Below are 16,478 nucleotides of genomic sequence, written 5' to 3' on the forward strand. Positions count from 1 at the left end.
TTGACCCAAATGAATTTACTATTTTCATGAATGACCCTAGCACAGAAGTAAAGAGTTTGTGAAGTTTCACAATCACCATTAACACGTAGAAACACCAGCCCATTAGTTCCCTCTAGGCCATTTATTTCTGAGCAATAATGGAAAGAGTATGGAATTTAACAGTACAAAAAGTAAGACTCTGTACTTGGAATCATATGAAAACATGTCAAAAGTTGAGAGCTCTTTTCTTGAAAAATGACTAGGGAAGGGAATATTCTTGGTCTACAAGCCTATCATTTCATTTGCTGTGAACAAACATTCCATTCAGTTATCCAGCAGTTCACTTCTGCTATGTGCACAAGCAACAAATACAGAGAACGTTTTATACACAACACTAAAATCAGCAACATTGCAATGAACCATTACAACTCTGATATATGTAAATATAAACCCACTCTGATGTAGGTATATACAATCCAAAAGAGAGAACCGCGTTTCAGAAGCTCTTTAATCTGAACAGCTGTACCGCCGGGAATTTTAACTGGTTAGCTTCCACATCCGTACTTGACAGAAGGTTTTCTGGAAGAACTCCTCAAGCATTAAGTAATGTGTTATCACATGAGATACACATACAGCATTGCTATTTATAGTACATATACACTTGTGTTTGTACTCATAGATGATCTATTGCAAAATAATATTCAATGTCAAGTTTACTTAGTTGATGTATTCCACTGAGTCTGAGTTTTAGCATCAAAAGCTTCAGTCTGTTTTAGCTCTGCAGGTTCCCTTTAGATTTACAGTAAAAGTTGATGTTGGAAGGAGTAAGGGTAGTCAAATTATTGTCTTAGTAATGGTAACTGGTGACTAATTTCACTAAGTTAAAAAAAAAAAACAAACAACAAAAAACCAAACCAAAACCAAAAAGTAGTTTCCCACTAAATGGATCATCTTTTGACACATAAAAGTACCAAACACCAACACACTGTAGTACAGATGAAGTTCTCTTGGGCAGCCCTGCCCTAATCTTCACCAATAAAGTATTTTCTAGGGTGTGCTACCCCTGAGGAGCAATTGCTTCTTTGGATGACACTAACAGCTATTTGGATTTTGTTGTTGTTACTTTTTATTTTTTAAGAAAATAGGTGGAAAAGGAGGAGTTGGAGGTAGCAAGACAGACTGCTCAGTTAAACTAGTCAGCCATAGGTATTACTTACTAGATATTATCTCAAAGCCATCCCAGAAGTCACGCACTTTCACGTCTGAAATTATGGCACAGTTCCTGCAGTTCACCAAATCTACATCTTGATCTCCAAATTCCAGGCTGAAAGCTTCTGGTTTCCAAAGCTCTGACTTCAACTTCTTATGGACACCAGATACCAGCACGGGCTGAGAATACAAAGATGAATGCTTACTCCACCATAACCAAATTTCTTACACATGCAGCCAAACTTTCTTAAGAGCTGAGACTCCTGGCTACCATCATACAGAAGACATAAGAAATCTATTTTCACCTATGTCTGGGTTTTGTGCATCAAACAAATAACCAGAGTCAAAGCAAACTTCAGTTCCAAGCCATGTGCAGTTGCCTTAGAAGGGGTACTATATTAGACTTACAAGCTTTAAGGCAAGCATATTGGGTCTACACAGCAAGGTGCTGGCAGCAGAAGTGGGCTTTGTGAGATGAGGCTGGGAGCTGCCTCATGGCTGGACACAGATGGTTCACCTGGCTCCAACAGCTCCATTGCTGGTCAAAGCTCAGCCCATAACTGACACTGACAGCACCTCTGTGATTGTAAGAAAGGGTAAAAAATGCTCCGCGGCTGCTGGGGGAAGGAACTGAAACAACCCTGCAGGCACCCAGGTCAGTGAAGGAGGAGAGGGAAGAGGTGCCTGCAGCCTGTGGAAGAGACCATTGTGAAAGCAGGTTGCCCCCCTGCAGCCTGTGGAGGATCATGGTGGAGCAGATATTGGCTGCAGCTCATGGAGGATGCCATGCTGCAGCAGCAGGAGATGCCCTCAAGCCAGTTGCCACCCATGGATGGCCCACACTGGAGCAGGCTCCAGGCAGAAGCTGCAGCCCTTGGAGAGAAGCCCATGCAGGAGCAAGTTTTCTGGCAGAAACTGTGGCCCATCAGGGACCCACACTGCAACAGTCTGTTCCTGAAAGACTGCAGAGCCCATGGAGAGGGCCGATGCTCGAGCAGTTCATGAAGGATGAGGGAAGGACTCCACACTGGAGCAGGGGAAAAGTGTGAGAAGGAAGGAGCAACAGAGGTGAAGTGTCATGAGCTGACCGCAACCCCCCTTACTGTCCATCCTCCCTGTGCCACTCCAAGGAGGGAGTGGGTAGAAGAGTCAGGGATGAAAGGAGTGGCTGAGGGTAGGGCATTTTTAGCTTTGTCTTTGTTCCCCACCATCCTACTCTATTTTTAACTGGCTATAAATTAAATTACTTTCTCACAAGTTGACGCTGTTTTGCCTGTGACAGCAATCACTAAGTGATCTCCCTGTCTTCATCTCAACACACAAACTTTTCCACCTTATTTTCTCCCCCCCTGTCCTTTTGAGAAGGGAGAAGAGTGAGACAGCAGCTGGGTAGGGATCTAGCAGCCAGCGCAATACACCTGTGGAAGTAGACTGACTGTTGAGTCCCACCACATCTCCTTTTTTAAGCACAAATGCGACTACTCCTACAAACAGCATTTGTAGAAAAGCCTTCTCACATGAAATTTTCATACTCTGATAGGGGTGGTTTTTAACAATTTCACTCATTCTTGATGTACAATCATGGATCACTATTAATTCCCTAGGTCAAAACCAAGTAGCAAAAAAGTGGCTGTTCACTCAGCAAATGGGGTTTTAAGATGTTTAGGCTAACCATGTATATACATTCCACACCAAGATTTGAGTGGCCTCTCCCTCTAATGCTCAAGGCATTTGCTAAACTAACAATACTAGGAAAAGGTATACCAGACAATCTTCCCAACACTGGCTAAGACCGTGATCAGTTCCTGTCACCCTGCAATCTCTAGGGAGAGTTACAAGACTTGAGAGAAAAGGATGAGTGTATGAACTTGTACATGGACTATCGCATGTAAAGAATTCTAGTGCTAGTAACTGCTACTTATGTTCAAATATTTATGCAAGTTTGAATCAATTCCAAGCTGTGCCCTTTACCTTAACAGTCATCTGAAGATATATCTTGGCTTCATTCACACGAATAGCCCAGCACAACCCTGAGCACAGATGCCCCTAGACATTCTCGTAGTATCAGCAAATCAGGCAAAGATTACTTACAGAGCTATAGATGAGCAACTTGAAAGTTATTTTGTTTAAAAACACTCCATAACTATCCACTGCTTCATCTGGATAGCCCAATGGCCTTTAACATGAGTAGGACCCATTTTAGTCTCTAAGTGAGGACAACTACTCACCGAAAAATGAATGGAGGAAAACCCACAATTTTGGGGATAACAGAAATAGCCTTGGTTTTCAAATGCAACACAACATAGCCCTTAAGTTCTAGAATGCAGCAATGAAACCTCACCTCTAGAAGAGTGAGATTTAAGAGAACTAAAAGGGGTTGTTACTGTAGTCCTGTCAACTTCAGGAAAAAAAGGCAGAAAACTGCCAGAGAACCACAGAAACATTTAAGTTGGAAGGAACACCCACACGCTAGTGTTTTCTTTGTGTTCATGTTGAACTTGCCAGGTTTTAGTTTGTGCCCGTTGCCTCTCGTGGTCTGGCGAGGGATACGTACAGGTTGTTCAGGAAGGACAGTGCAGGTATGACAAGCCAGGAAGGTAAGGAGGGAGCACTGCCGTTTACGTGAGGGAGCAGAGGGAATGCATGACATGTCATGCAAGTGTCAGTCAGCACTGCTCCCTCTTTCTCATTTCCTCTCCTCAGGTATTTATACACATTGATAAGACTTCCTCCCCACGCTCTCCTGAGCCTTCTCTTCTCCAGGTCGAACACTCTTCCCAGCCTCTCTTCATACGAAAGATGCTCCAGTCCCTTAATCACCTTTGTGGCCCTTCGCTGGACTTTCTCCATAAGTCCTCGTCTTTCTTGTACTGGGGAGCCCAGAACTGGACACAGTACTCCAGGTGCTGCATCCCTCAGTGCCGAGTAGGGCAGGGGAAGGATCACTGACATAGTGACAACGCTCTACCTAATACTGCTGCCCTTTGTTGCAAGGATATGTTCTTAGCTCATGGTCACCTCCTTGTCCACTGGGACCCCAAGGTACTTCCAGGCAAAGCTACTTCCTAGCAAGTCACTCCCCATCATGTATTGCTGCAGGGTGTTATTCCTCCTGCAGGTTCAGGACTTTACGTTTTCCGTTGCTGAACATCATGAGATTCTTCTCGGTCCAATTCTCCAGTCTGTCCAGATACCTCTGAATAACAACACAACCATATGGTTCTATCAGCCACTCCTTCCAGTTTTGTACTGTCTACAAACCTGTTAAGATGTACGAACTCTGTCCCATCTAGGTCATTACTGAGGATGTTAAATTGTACTCAACCCAATACTAACCCCCTAGGGGATGTCACTTGTGACTGCAATCACAACCCTCTGAGCACAGCAATCCAGTCAGTTTTAAATTCACCACTCTGTCCATACTTCATCAGTTGGTCTGATGACATTACGACAGTGCCAAAAGCCTTATTTAAAGTTAAGATAAAAAATATCCAGTGCTCTCTCCTCATCCACCAAGCCAGTAGTCTCATCACAGAAGGCTATGCAGCAGGTTAAGCATGAATCGAACAGCATTCCTGAGCCCCTTTTCAGGACCATATCCTATGGGATTCTTACAAGTAGATATCTGAAGAGGTGAAAGTCTGCTCTCCTGAAGCCCAGGCTTGTGATCTTGCTTTTTTGCTTTGCTCCCTCCTCTCAGGATCTTGAGCCAAACCCTGACATGGGATAGTCACTTCAGTCAAAGCTGCCCCTTACCTTCATAGCAACAACCAGTTCTTCTTTGTGTGTCAGCACAAGGTCCTGCAGAGTGCCCTTCTTCTGCTGGCTCCTGGATCAGCTGTGTCAGGACATCACCATCGACACACTCCAGAGAAGTTCAGGAGTGCTTGGGACCTGTTGTGTTGTTTCTCCAGAAGGTACCAGGGTGGCTTCATGAGGCCTAGGAAATGCGAACGGCAGACTTTCTCCAGTTGTCTGAAGGCCTTACCACTTCTCCTTGATCAGGTGGTATGTAGCAGATACTCGCCACGATGTTGCTGGCATTAGTCTGCTCACTAATCTTGGCCAGTAGGCTCTCAATGGCTCATCATCTGTTCCTACAGCTTCATGCATTCCCTCTGCTCCCTCACATAAACAGCAGTGCTCCCTCCTCACCTTCCTGCCCTGTCAGACCTGAACTGTCCTTCTTGAACAACCTGCATGTATCCCTTGCCAGACCACAGCTACACAAGCCACCCCACTTCTCCGTATCAGTGAGATTGTGGCTGCACAAATGCACACTAATTCCTCCTGTTTGTTCCTTGTATTGCATGCATTAGCGCACAGGCACTTCAGACACCTAGTCGTGCTGATTTCCAAGAAACATTACAAGAACTTTCCTCATAATGCTGTGAGGTGGACATCTTTCATCCCTGTTTTCTTGAGTATGAGATATCTCACACTCACACTGCTTGCTTGCTAACCCAATCAACTAATTACTGTCTTGATCACTGGTCATACTCTCTCCCTTATTGTTCCTGACTTACAGCTCTCCTAATCACACTGGACAGCCTGTTAGCAAAAATACTTTGATGAACCTCATCTCCTCCATGCAGTCTTCAATCCCCAAAGAGGTTTCCAAAACCCCTGTTGTTGAAACTAGCTGTGCAAACAACGACTGACATGCAGGACTGGCCCATCCCCTCTACCTCCTCACTGCTAGGATTAAGAAAACCACCTGGGCTCCATGACCACTTCTCCCAGGGCCATACAATCATTCTTGATACTATTCAGGTATTGGACTGGTACTATTGTTCATGCCAATATGGAACAGCAGCAGAGGATAAACATCTGAGGGACAGACAAGCTGTGGCAGTCTTTCCACTATGTCCCACAGTAAGGTCCTGATAAGCAGCAAACCTCCCTAATTTCACAGAGCAAGATACACTGATCCCAAGTTTAAATATAGTCCCTAATTCCAGCAGGAACTGTAACATTCAGGCAATGGAAAGGTTTTAATCATATTCTACAAAAACCTAGGGATCGTGGATGAGGAGTAAAATAACAGTAGTACCTTCCACAGGATGGACAGAAATTGCTGCCAGGTAGACATTAAGGCTAATAGATAAAGTAGTCTTCTTCAGTCCAAGAAAATAAGGACAAATTTTGACCCCTACTGTATTCATTTGACCCCTTGAACATAAGAAAAAAAAACCCCAAACTACTTAACCTAGTAGAACCCTTCCAGCTGTTAAGCAGAGAATTTCTCATGAAAGGAAGTGTTCTCGCTAGTGAGAGCACAGCTAAGGTTGTGAGACCAAAGAATACTGCACTTGGTTGGTAAACATTTCCTGCCAAATCTGCCCTCAGACTACAGGAAGAAAATAGTCTGTTGCTATACAAGGGGTCCTCTGAACGATAATGTCATCCAAAAGCACTGGTAGCACATCTTGGGGTGAAGCCTAAAATAGAGGGTCAAAATAGCACATGAGCATGACAGTTGTAGCAAGAGCCTCCAAGTGTGCAACAACTTGGAAGACAATGCACACTGCAAGCTACACATCTGACAGTAGATTGGCATTCTTGTCTCTGGACTCCTCAAGCAGTCTATCAGGATTCTTTAACAGACAAGGACCCCAGAGCCACGCGCAACAACTTGCACACAGTGATTAACCAGCCTCATCTGCAGAGGAACAGACAAGCACATCTTTTCTAAGTATACCTAAAAGATTTAGGATCCTCCTCAGACAGACGTGACTATTTGCCCACAGAGAGGGTAGAGAAAATTATCAGAATTAGCTGACCGGAAACTAAGGAGCTCTTTGCTAAGTCAGGCAGATGACTGACACGATAGCACTGCCAAAGAATGACTTGAAATCCTTCGTAAACCAAAAAGATGCAACACGGTTGTTTAAAAAAGAAGGGGTGGAGGGGGAAGCTGGGGAGGGGAGGGAACCAAACAAAAAAACCCATGGAGAGAAGAGACCTCTTTGCACTGCAAGAATCTCAGGTCACCACTGCATCAGGGGAAAGCCAGCACTGAGCTAAGTTTCTAGTCAATCAAGGGTGTGCTGCACAGTAGCCTGTTCCACCTATTAGAAGCTGGCTAGGGCAGTCAGATGCATGAACTGGTAATTCTGTGGTTAATGGTGCCACAGTCCTTTCTGCAGTTCTTACGGCTACATGCTACTTACGCTTGTGCCCAGAGGACCCAAAGAATGTGCAGTTCCACAGGACATGCTAAACTTAACTGAAAAGTAACCTGCTTCTGGCAGGAATGGACTTTGAGTGCCAGAAGAGGAACATGCAGCCTGATCGGTTCCTCCACCACAGCTCAGCAGTCCACAACCACAAATAAGTACACACAAGTGCCAAGAGCATCAGCATAACTGAAGAGCCAACAAAGGACTTGCTACAGAAAACAGGCTGTTAACTGTTTTGCACCAATGGTCTCAATTCTCAGTAGTCAGCGAAGGTAATGGCATCAGAGGTAGCCGCAGAACCAAGTGCCAAGAACACAGTTTGAATTGATGGACATCATGTTCTATTAGAGCTACGGCTGAGATTCAGCTTGTCTGACCAGGCCTTTCTGGAGAAACTTAAGCTGTAGCACTGCATACTGAAATCTGAAAAAGTGATGATGCTGACAGCAGGTCTAAGGTCCAGTCTCTTAGCTGAAAGCCTAACCAGCTGATGACCCCTCAGGCAATCCAGGAGAGTGCTCAATACATGAAATGCTGAGTTCAAAACAATACTTGGGTACAACACAGGCTGTAGGCTCAGGATGAGACACAGCATCAAGTACACTCAATATTTCAGCAGAAATTACTAGATGCAGCACTTTTATTCTTGTATGTGCTGCAGCTAGAAGGAATGTACCTTCCCCTGAGGCTATAAAGCATCAAGTATGGGGCAGATACTAGGATGCATACAGGAAAGCACAGTGGATTTGCTACTGGGCTGTAGTAGAGCGGGTTCAGCACAAAGCACACCAGAAACAAAAAGGCTATCACAGCAAACACCCTCATACTGGCAAACTAAAAGCTCACTGAGCAAGAGCACACGGGCTCGAGCCAGTAAAGCATGGAGTGGACAGGGATGCTGAATCCCGTTTACAGTGCTGCAGTCAAAATCTTCATCATATTCACTCAGAAGCAACCGGCCAAAGTCTGAATGGGGTTGTCAATAACCAAGGTACAGGTTAAAATTTCAGGCTATTTATAAGCAGTAAGAGTTGGCTATCTGTCATCACCCACCTGGCCTTGTTTCCAGCACTCCCTGAAGATCTTCCAGTTGTTTTTGTTGCTAGGATCATGAAGGCAAAGGAGTCTACCATCACACAACCAAGAGTGGGAAGTGTGTGGATCCAGAACATTTAAGCCCATTACCATTTCCTTCACTTCTCTCTGTGTGTCAGCTAAATTACTAGCTCGTTTTGCAGCATCAGATGTCTTCTTATTTTCCACCACAGAAGCAATGATATGGTCTAAGAAGTTAGGCAGGCTGGCTTTACCTTTTGCCCCCTAGAAGATGTAAATTGAGAGGTAAGTTTAGTCTTAAAACAGCATACATACTAACACATACCTGCTGTCATTCATATTTTAGTCACTGTCATCTTGCGATCAAAAATCTATCTAATAGTAAGCAAATCATCTTGGAGACAGGCAAGTACCTACTAAGAACTGAAACAGCTATGGCCATACTTTATAACAGTAAAACTCAAAATAACCTGCTACAGGGTACCTAGAAAAAACATTACAGGAAACAATCATGGAACAGAAAACTTAAGTTCTGAAAGTGAATTCAACCCTGGCACAGATAAGCTGCTGGGCATGCAAACATTAAATGAACACTGACAGACAGAGAGGAGAAAGTGCTTCCTCTATGTGCAGTGTTAAGTGGACAGCCTCTCTCATTCTGGCATCCATGCTCCTCAAGAGACATTTAGAATTCCTCAAGGGATGTTTAAAATTCAGAAGAGATTAATGACACAATATTAAATTGTGTTCTTAACTTACAAAAAAGTAAAAGACTCTTGCCTATAGCAAGATACTTAAGACACTAAATATATTTCATATATTGAACAGAAGATAAACACTAACAGGATCATTATTCACAAGACATCTGTAGGAGGGGGTAAGGGTGTGATAGATTTCTGGCAGCAAAGAGCTTCTTACTTTAGCCAAAAAAACCAACCATGCCTCAAAAAAAAAAAACCCAAAAAAACCCACAAGCCAACAACAAAAAAAAAAAACCAACCAAAAAAAAAAAAACAAAAACCAAACAAACAAAAAAAAACCAAAACAAAAAACAACCCACAAAACAAACAATAAAATCAAACCAAAAAAACCAAACCCCCCCCCCCCAAAACAATCCACAAAAACAACAGGGGCTGAAAGAAACAGTGAAGCTTCAGAAGAGAAACAGTGAAGAACTAATACTGGAACAATTTTGCCGTCTTCTTTAAAACTCAAGTTCAATAGGCAGAAAATTTACCATAGGCAGAGCTAGGAATTTAAACATAGCACTATTCATAACTGAAGATATTCATTCATAGAAGATACCAGGTCAGAAGGAAGACAAACAGATCATTTGGTGTAACTGTCTGCTGACATCAGGTTAAGCTACTCTAGGCTGGGTGAAGCCAAACCTAGCATCTCAGGGAAGGAGATTACATCATTTGTCTGGGTAGCCTACTCCAATACTTGAATGTAAAGGGAGAATTTTTTCTTATATCCAGATAGAATTTCCCCGGAAACAACTTCTGTCTACAGCCTCTTGCCTTGTTACCACACATCCTTGTGAAAGGAGTACCTCTGTGTTCCCTACAACTACCTTTTAGATAGAAGACAGATCAGATCCCCAAAGCATTCTTTTCTCCAAGATGAAGAGAATCAGTTTCTTCAACTCTTCTTCATATGTGAAGCTCTCCAATGTTTTTTCATGGCCCTCCACTGGACCCCTTCCCTTTTTTCAGTGTCATTCTTCAACTGGGGAGAGCAAAACTGGAAACAAGTGTCCCAGGTGTGGCCTAACAAGTGTGAAGTGGAACAATCACATTCCTTGATGTGCTCCAGCTGTATACTTCCTGATGGAGCCCAGGACCATTTGTCTTCACAGGCACTGCACACAGACACAATGTTGGGTCATGTTCAGCTTGCTGTCCTCTAGGCTCCTCTCAGAAGGGCTACAATCCTGCAGCTAGACCCCAGCCTGTACTGCTGCTTGGGATTTTATTTGTTTCAAATTAAGACTAGATCATAAAAACATTTGCTTAAAATGGTCTTAAAAATGTACCTCTACACTGACTCTACAGAGGCCATGAAATAGATAATATTCAGTTTAACAATTACAGTCAATGCTAACTACTCTTCACAGCAGAATGTCAGTGCTCCAGCAACATCAAGATGATACTTTTCATAAGCAACCATCTATTATTCCTCTCAATTTGACCAACACAACTTCTCAGATATGTTATGTTCATTCTACATGAAGCACCCAGGCATTCAAGCAGGGGGCTGGAGCGGAGTTACCCTCAAGTTCTTTCAAATCTAAATTAGTCTGTGAAGATCAGAAGTCAAGGAAGTGAAAAAAGACATTTTTTCACAGATCTGATTCAGTGTGGTAAGAGAATGCATGGACTTGGAGGGACAGGGATACAAGTTGTGACAGACCCTTTCAAGCCTTGAAGGAGTATCTTGCTATAAAAGAAGTGATCACAATTTCTTCGCCTGTACTCAGTGATGACAGGGGCTGGAAGTGGTACTGGATTCACTTTCCTTTAGCAGTGACATATTTTCCTGTACAGATGTACAGTTCCCTCTACCAAAATCAAACAACATGAACATGTCCCAGTATTTAAAGCGTGGCTAAAAAGACGACAGACACTCCCTCTTTAGAAGGATTCACGTGGAAAAGACGAGGGGTGATGGGCACAAGAAGTTACTCCTGGGGAGATTCTGACTGGACACAAGAAGAAAATTTTTCCACAGTGAGAACTATCAGCCACCAGAACAACCTCCCCAGGAAGTGGTGGATTCCCCAACACTGGGCACTGTTAAGACTCAGCTGGACAGGAGGCTAGGACATGTAGTCTAGGTCATGCTATGCCAAGACAGGTTGGGCCAGATAATCTTTGACGTCCCTTTCAACCTGGGATTCTAGGATTCTCTGAACTGTTATTAAGGTTCCATCCTTCCAGCCTGACACAGAGGAAATAAAACAAACTGCTGTGAAACAAGCCATTTCATCATCTTCCTCCTTCTACCTGCCTAAGCTTTTGGAGAAAGTCTTCTCCAGGAAGAGCTAAGCCTTGATAAATTCCGCAGAATCTACCTTTCTCAAACAAAATGCTTTTAACCATTTCAAAAATCGTTGATTTGTTCAGGGCTTTTTTAAGGTTATTTTCTCCAAAATGGATTAAAGAGAAACAAAGTACTCAGAATAAGAATCCAGAAATAGCAACGACACCTTAAATTCAATTTGTATCTTAAATGCCTTTCAAGTACATACAAGTGTTTTTATGGAACTGGTTTGCTCATAGGTTTTTGTCTTTTTCTGCAGCATGCTCTTGCAATGTTTTTAAAGATGCGGAATTTAAAGTGAGCTTTCATAGGGATGCTGATCATCAGCTAAACAATTTAAAGACTTCACTTCACTTTCTTGGTCTCTCGCAAGGAATAGCTTCTCCACAGCAGCAGTAAACCAAACCACTCAGTGACAATTAGCATCAAAATTCACTATGACTGTGTAGGGTGGTGAGTTCTGGTGAGACACTGCATTTGTTTTAACATTTAAAAATAAGATACTATAAAAACATTTAGATCATCATGAAAATCTTCCCTAGAACAGATATCGAAGGAATACAAAATCATTTACCGTAGAAGCTGCAGAAAAGACTGGAGGAAAGGGGACTCCTGTGTCCAATGGGACCTGAGGAAGCTTTCCTGGCCCTGTGTGCAGCAGATCTCTGAGGCTGGAGCCTTCGGCTTTATTGCTAGATGTCACTGGGCCCAACAAGAGGCTATTAAACAGCTTTGGAGTTAGTGGGGAAGCCTTTGTAGTGGAGTTGAAGGAATCCAGTCCAAAGGGTGAATGGGATTCTTTGTTAAGCACTGACCTTAGTGATCCCGATTCTGCAAGATAAACAGCAATATTGGCCAAAAAAAAAAAAAAAGACAAAGTTCAAATGACCACAAAGTTCTCGAGTTATTTGCTCTTGCATTAAATAGTGTATTGACAGAATCTTGTGGAAAAGGTAACTTATCACTGTAACAGTCAATGAGGCATCTCAAAATGAATCACAGTCATCACAGGCTTCAGACAGATTTTACCCTTTGTGTGCTGTTAATGTTGTGAGTAGTACAGTAGATGCTATTGCATATCAGTAGTCTCTGATACATGAGAAACCACAACTTTGTAACAGACTCAATCAAAAAAACATTTCCTTGACTTTCTGAACTAATGTTTCAATACGAAATATTTCAAATTTGAACTGTGGTCAAAACATTAGTGACTAAGCCCTGAAAAACTAGCGAGGGCATCATGAACATTTAACACAGACATATAGAGTAGTTCCTGCTAGATACACGAACAGGAATAAATCCCGTGTTAGTTGTGCTACCTCTTGACAACTGCTACGTGTATTTTGTAAACAGTTATTTCATAATGAGAATCACACTCAAACTACTGAGTATTAAAGAAGATCTAAGCTTTCATTCTGACCCTCCAATTGGACTTTTAATTCCTTGGAAACACACTCTTCACACAGCACACAAAACAGCTTTATTTACTTCAGTGAAGTGACAATGTTGCATATGAAACTGATTACATCACATACCAGCTGCTTATTACTTAGAAAATGAAAACAAAAACTGGCACTGAAATAAACTGCTACTGACAAGACAGTATGTTTATCTTCAGCTGTATCATCTTTCCAGCTTTGAGTATTCCTAAACCTGTGAAAGAAATTGGTTCTAAGAGGCAAAGGGGGAAAAACATTACTGTGTTCTTTTCTATTTATGGCTAAGCACTCTCACAAAGAATAGCAACCAAACAGTACCTTCTAATTCCAACACCAGAGGGTATGTCTTCTGCTCACCTTTTGTTTCTTCTTTTGCTTTTTGCGTCGCTAGATCAGCAAGCCAGTGTAAGGCTGACGACGGAGCTGTTTCTGGACAAAGCGGTCTGTTAGTCTTTATTTCACCAGTGTTACTGTTTGGTAATGTCTCTGCTTTTGCAGATTCTTCTATCCTACTATCAGTTGCTTCAGATTTCGGAACGGTGTCAGTTTCTAGTTGCCCCACTCCTGCTGTCCCTGCTCCAGTGGAAAAGGTGTTCTCATTTCCAGAGACTGATGCACTAGGATTTACAGTCGGAAGCTGAAACAAAGATATAAACAACTGCTAAATATTGAATACAGGGAAGAGTTCAACTTGGGAGACATTTTAGTTATCTAATGCATTGGGTTTTGTTTGTTGATTTCATTTGTTCATTTGCTTTCAGCACATTTTATGCTTACATAGCAGCAGAGTACAGGAGCTGCTTCTCTATGCACATTAGACCTTGTCGTGTCAATTCTTACCATGTCATCTTTTAGTTGTCTTTTAACATAAACCCAGGCTTTTTAATTTCTTTTTTTATAGGAGAACTTTTGGTGTGAAGAGTAACAGAACTGCTGTAGATTCAGCACAAAATTCAGGAACCATAACAAAATAAATGCATACATTGCAAACTATTCAGTGGTTTGGTTTAAGATACAGCATCAATGTGCATCAATGTGAACTGCTTCCTACCCAACTTCTGCATAGGAGCATTAGCCCAAATATCTACTTGGTAAATAATAGTTGCAGCACACATCTCCAAAAAAATATCCCAGAAGATTTTTGCTAAGCTAAAACACTCAGAATACATACGAAGAAATTAAAGTTTGTGTTTCACAATGGATTACTCTAAAGGATCTAACATTTTAATAGATCTTAAAAATTTAAATGTCAAGGCATTTCAAGCCCCAATTACATACCTGTGATATTCCATTAGTGACAGCCGGTCTCAACACCGATTTGTTCTGCCGGTTAATACACGGACAATTGGCTTTAATACCCCATTTGCCTCGTGCTGCATGAACCATGTCTCCAATATTGTAAAGCGCTGGGAATAAAGTTAAAGTCTTCAGTATGACATGTATAGAAATCTAAAACCAAGGCCTTAGTTATAAGATATATTCAGATGAATAGTTTGGGTTTGGTTTTTTTCCCCCCAGTATTACTGCTAAGTATCTCTAACATCACATGCTATAACAAGACACTTGTCTCTGAATAGAGTGGATAACTGTGCTAACACCAGCTTCGCGATGTCACTGAGAGGCTGCCAAGCCTGGCAAATCCTACAGATTATCATCTGCTCCTACTATTCTATATAGGGTCCAATGATAAGAGCAATGAGACAACTCTGAATCATCAGAGAGTATAGTCTCAGCTAGGCCAGGTCCCACGCCTGGGTTGGGACAATCCTCAAAATCCATACAGACTGGGAGGACGAATGGATTGAGCGCAGCCCTGCAGAAAAGGGCCTGGGCTACTGGTGGATGAGAAGTTGGACAGGAGCCGGCAGTGTGCGCTTGCAGTCCGGAAAGCCATGTTGTATCCCGGCCTGCACCAAAAGAAGCATGGCCAGCAGGTCAAGGGCAGTGACTTTTCCTCTCTACTCTACTCCACTCTACCCTATCCCACCTGGAGTCATGCATCTGTCCAGCTCGGGGTACCCAGTACAAGACAGACATGAACGTGTTCAAGCAGGTCTAGAGCAGATCCACAAAAACGATGAGAGGGCTGGAGCACCTCTCCTATCAAGAAAGGCTGAGACAGTTGGCATGGTTTGACCTGGAAAGAGAGGACTCCAAGGAGACCATACTGCAGCCTCTAAATATATAAAGGGGGACCATAAAAGAGAGAAAGAGACACTTTTTACCAGGACCCGTAGTGACACAAAAAGAGGCAGTGGTTTTAAACCGAGAATAGGTTTAGACTGGACACAAGGAAGACATTTTTTACAATGAAGGTGCTGAGGCGCTGGCACAGGGTGCCCAGAGAAGCTGTGGCTGGCCCATCCCTGGCAGTGTTCAAGGCCAGGTTGGACACAGGGGCTTGCAGCAACCTGCTCTAGTGGAAGGTGTCCCTGCCTATGGCAGGGAGTGGAACTAGATGTGCTTTAAGGTCCCTTCCAACCCAAACCAGTCTGTGATTCTATGATTTTTAGGACCACTTATGTAAACTGGTCAGCATTGACTATTTACTTCCCCCACACACACGAAAAAAAAAATAAAAAATAAATAAATAATAATGAAAAAAAAATTCTTGCAAGTTAACCACATTTCTGATACAATTAAAACCAGCTGAGCACAAGAATTCACAGCCAGCCCCAGCAGGGAATTCACTTCAAACTCACAGCTTGATCTGACTTAGTTTACCGTCCCTTCAACCCTTCCACTGTCACAAGTGGAAGACTCCTCTAAATCCACGCTAGGAAAGGTATAAGCCAGAACACCAACCACCTTAGTAGTTTTTCCACTTGTGCTTGAGACAAGATCTGGAATTTTTTTCCTTCAGGTTTCAAGCATTACCTGTACCAGGAATGATCTGTGTAGGCATAAGATTCTCTGGTTCGTGAGACTGACCCTTTGCACATTTCAGCCATGCAAAGACTTCCTCATCACCAATCTCCTCTGTCTCTGGAATAAAGACACATAAAAAAGTAAAATTTTGTACAAAATTCACTAAAAATTTGCAATCAGATTATCTCCACATCATGTTGGTTTGGTTTTTTTTCTGGCATTCTTTACAGTGCAGGAGATTAACCTGTTTATCTCAGAAATAAACTATAAAATACAGACCATTAGACCAGGATCTACAGCAACTTCTTTGCCTCTTCAGATTATAAAACTACCAGAGTCATTTTCCCCTTCATGTCCAGAAGCTTGTTTCAGTCAGCTAAAAAACATAGCTTCTAGCCTCAAGTTTTAAATATCATACTCTTGTCCTCATTATGCTTTCTTAAGTTACAGAGTAATTCTATCTTTTCTTGTCATCATCTCTCAAGCTTTTTCAGAAAAAAAAGAAAAATATCTGCAGATCCGTTTCAGGAAGAGAAAAGTAAGCTCTCTTGCCAGCAGATCTACTGACAAAGCTAGCAAGTAGAAAATTAGTAGTTTGAAAAGTAGTCTGACAAATATATAATTCTTCAGATTTTACACCAAGTTTGGCTTACAAATACATCGCTGCACAAAATGCATGCCATTCTCTTCCTTCAGCAGG

At 42.4% G+C, this 16,478-nt stretch overlaps 1 protein-coding gene across 1 annotated transcript in view; it reads right to left on the reverse strand.

Moving 5' to 3' along the window:
• KDM3B (lysine (K)-specific demethylase 3B) overlaps positions 1-16,478 on the reverse strand; it is a 43,168-nt gene that overhangs the window by 10,537 nt on the left and 16,153 nt on the right. Inside the window, exons 11-16 of the mRNA XM_010012497.1 lie at positions 15,788-15,895; positions 14,189-14,316; positions 13,268-13,547; positions 12,046-12,302; positions 8,424-8,690; positions 1,197-1,368 (exon numbers count right to left, since the gene is read on the reverse strand). Coding sequence (XP_010010799.1) covers positions 1,197-1,368; positions 8,424-8,690; positions 12,046-12,302; positions 13,268-13,547; positions 14,189-14,316; positions 15,788-15,895 — 1,212 coding nt within the window. The remainder of the gene's footprint in view (positions 1-1,196; positions 1,369-8,423; positions 8,691-12,045; positions 12,303-13,267; positions 13,548-14,188; positions 14,317-15,787; positions 15,896-16,478) is intronic.

This window comes from Nestor notabilis, unplaced genomic scaffold (assembly GCF_000696875.1).
Source record: "Nestor notabilis isolate BGI_N333 unplaced genomic scaffold, ASM69687v1 scaffold7474, whole genome shotgun sequence".
In the NCBI taxonomy this organism is placed as follows: Eukaryota; Metazoa; Chordata; class Aves; order Psittaciformes; family Psittacidae; genus Nestor; species Nestor notabilis.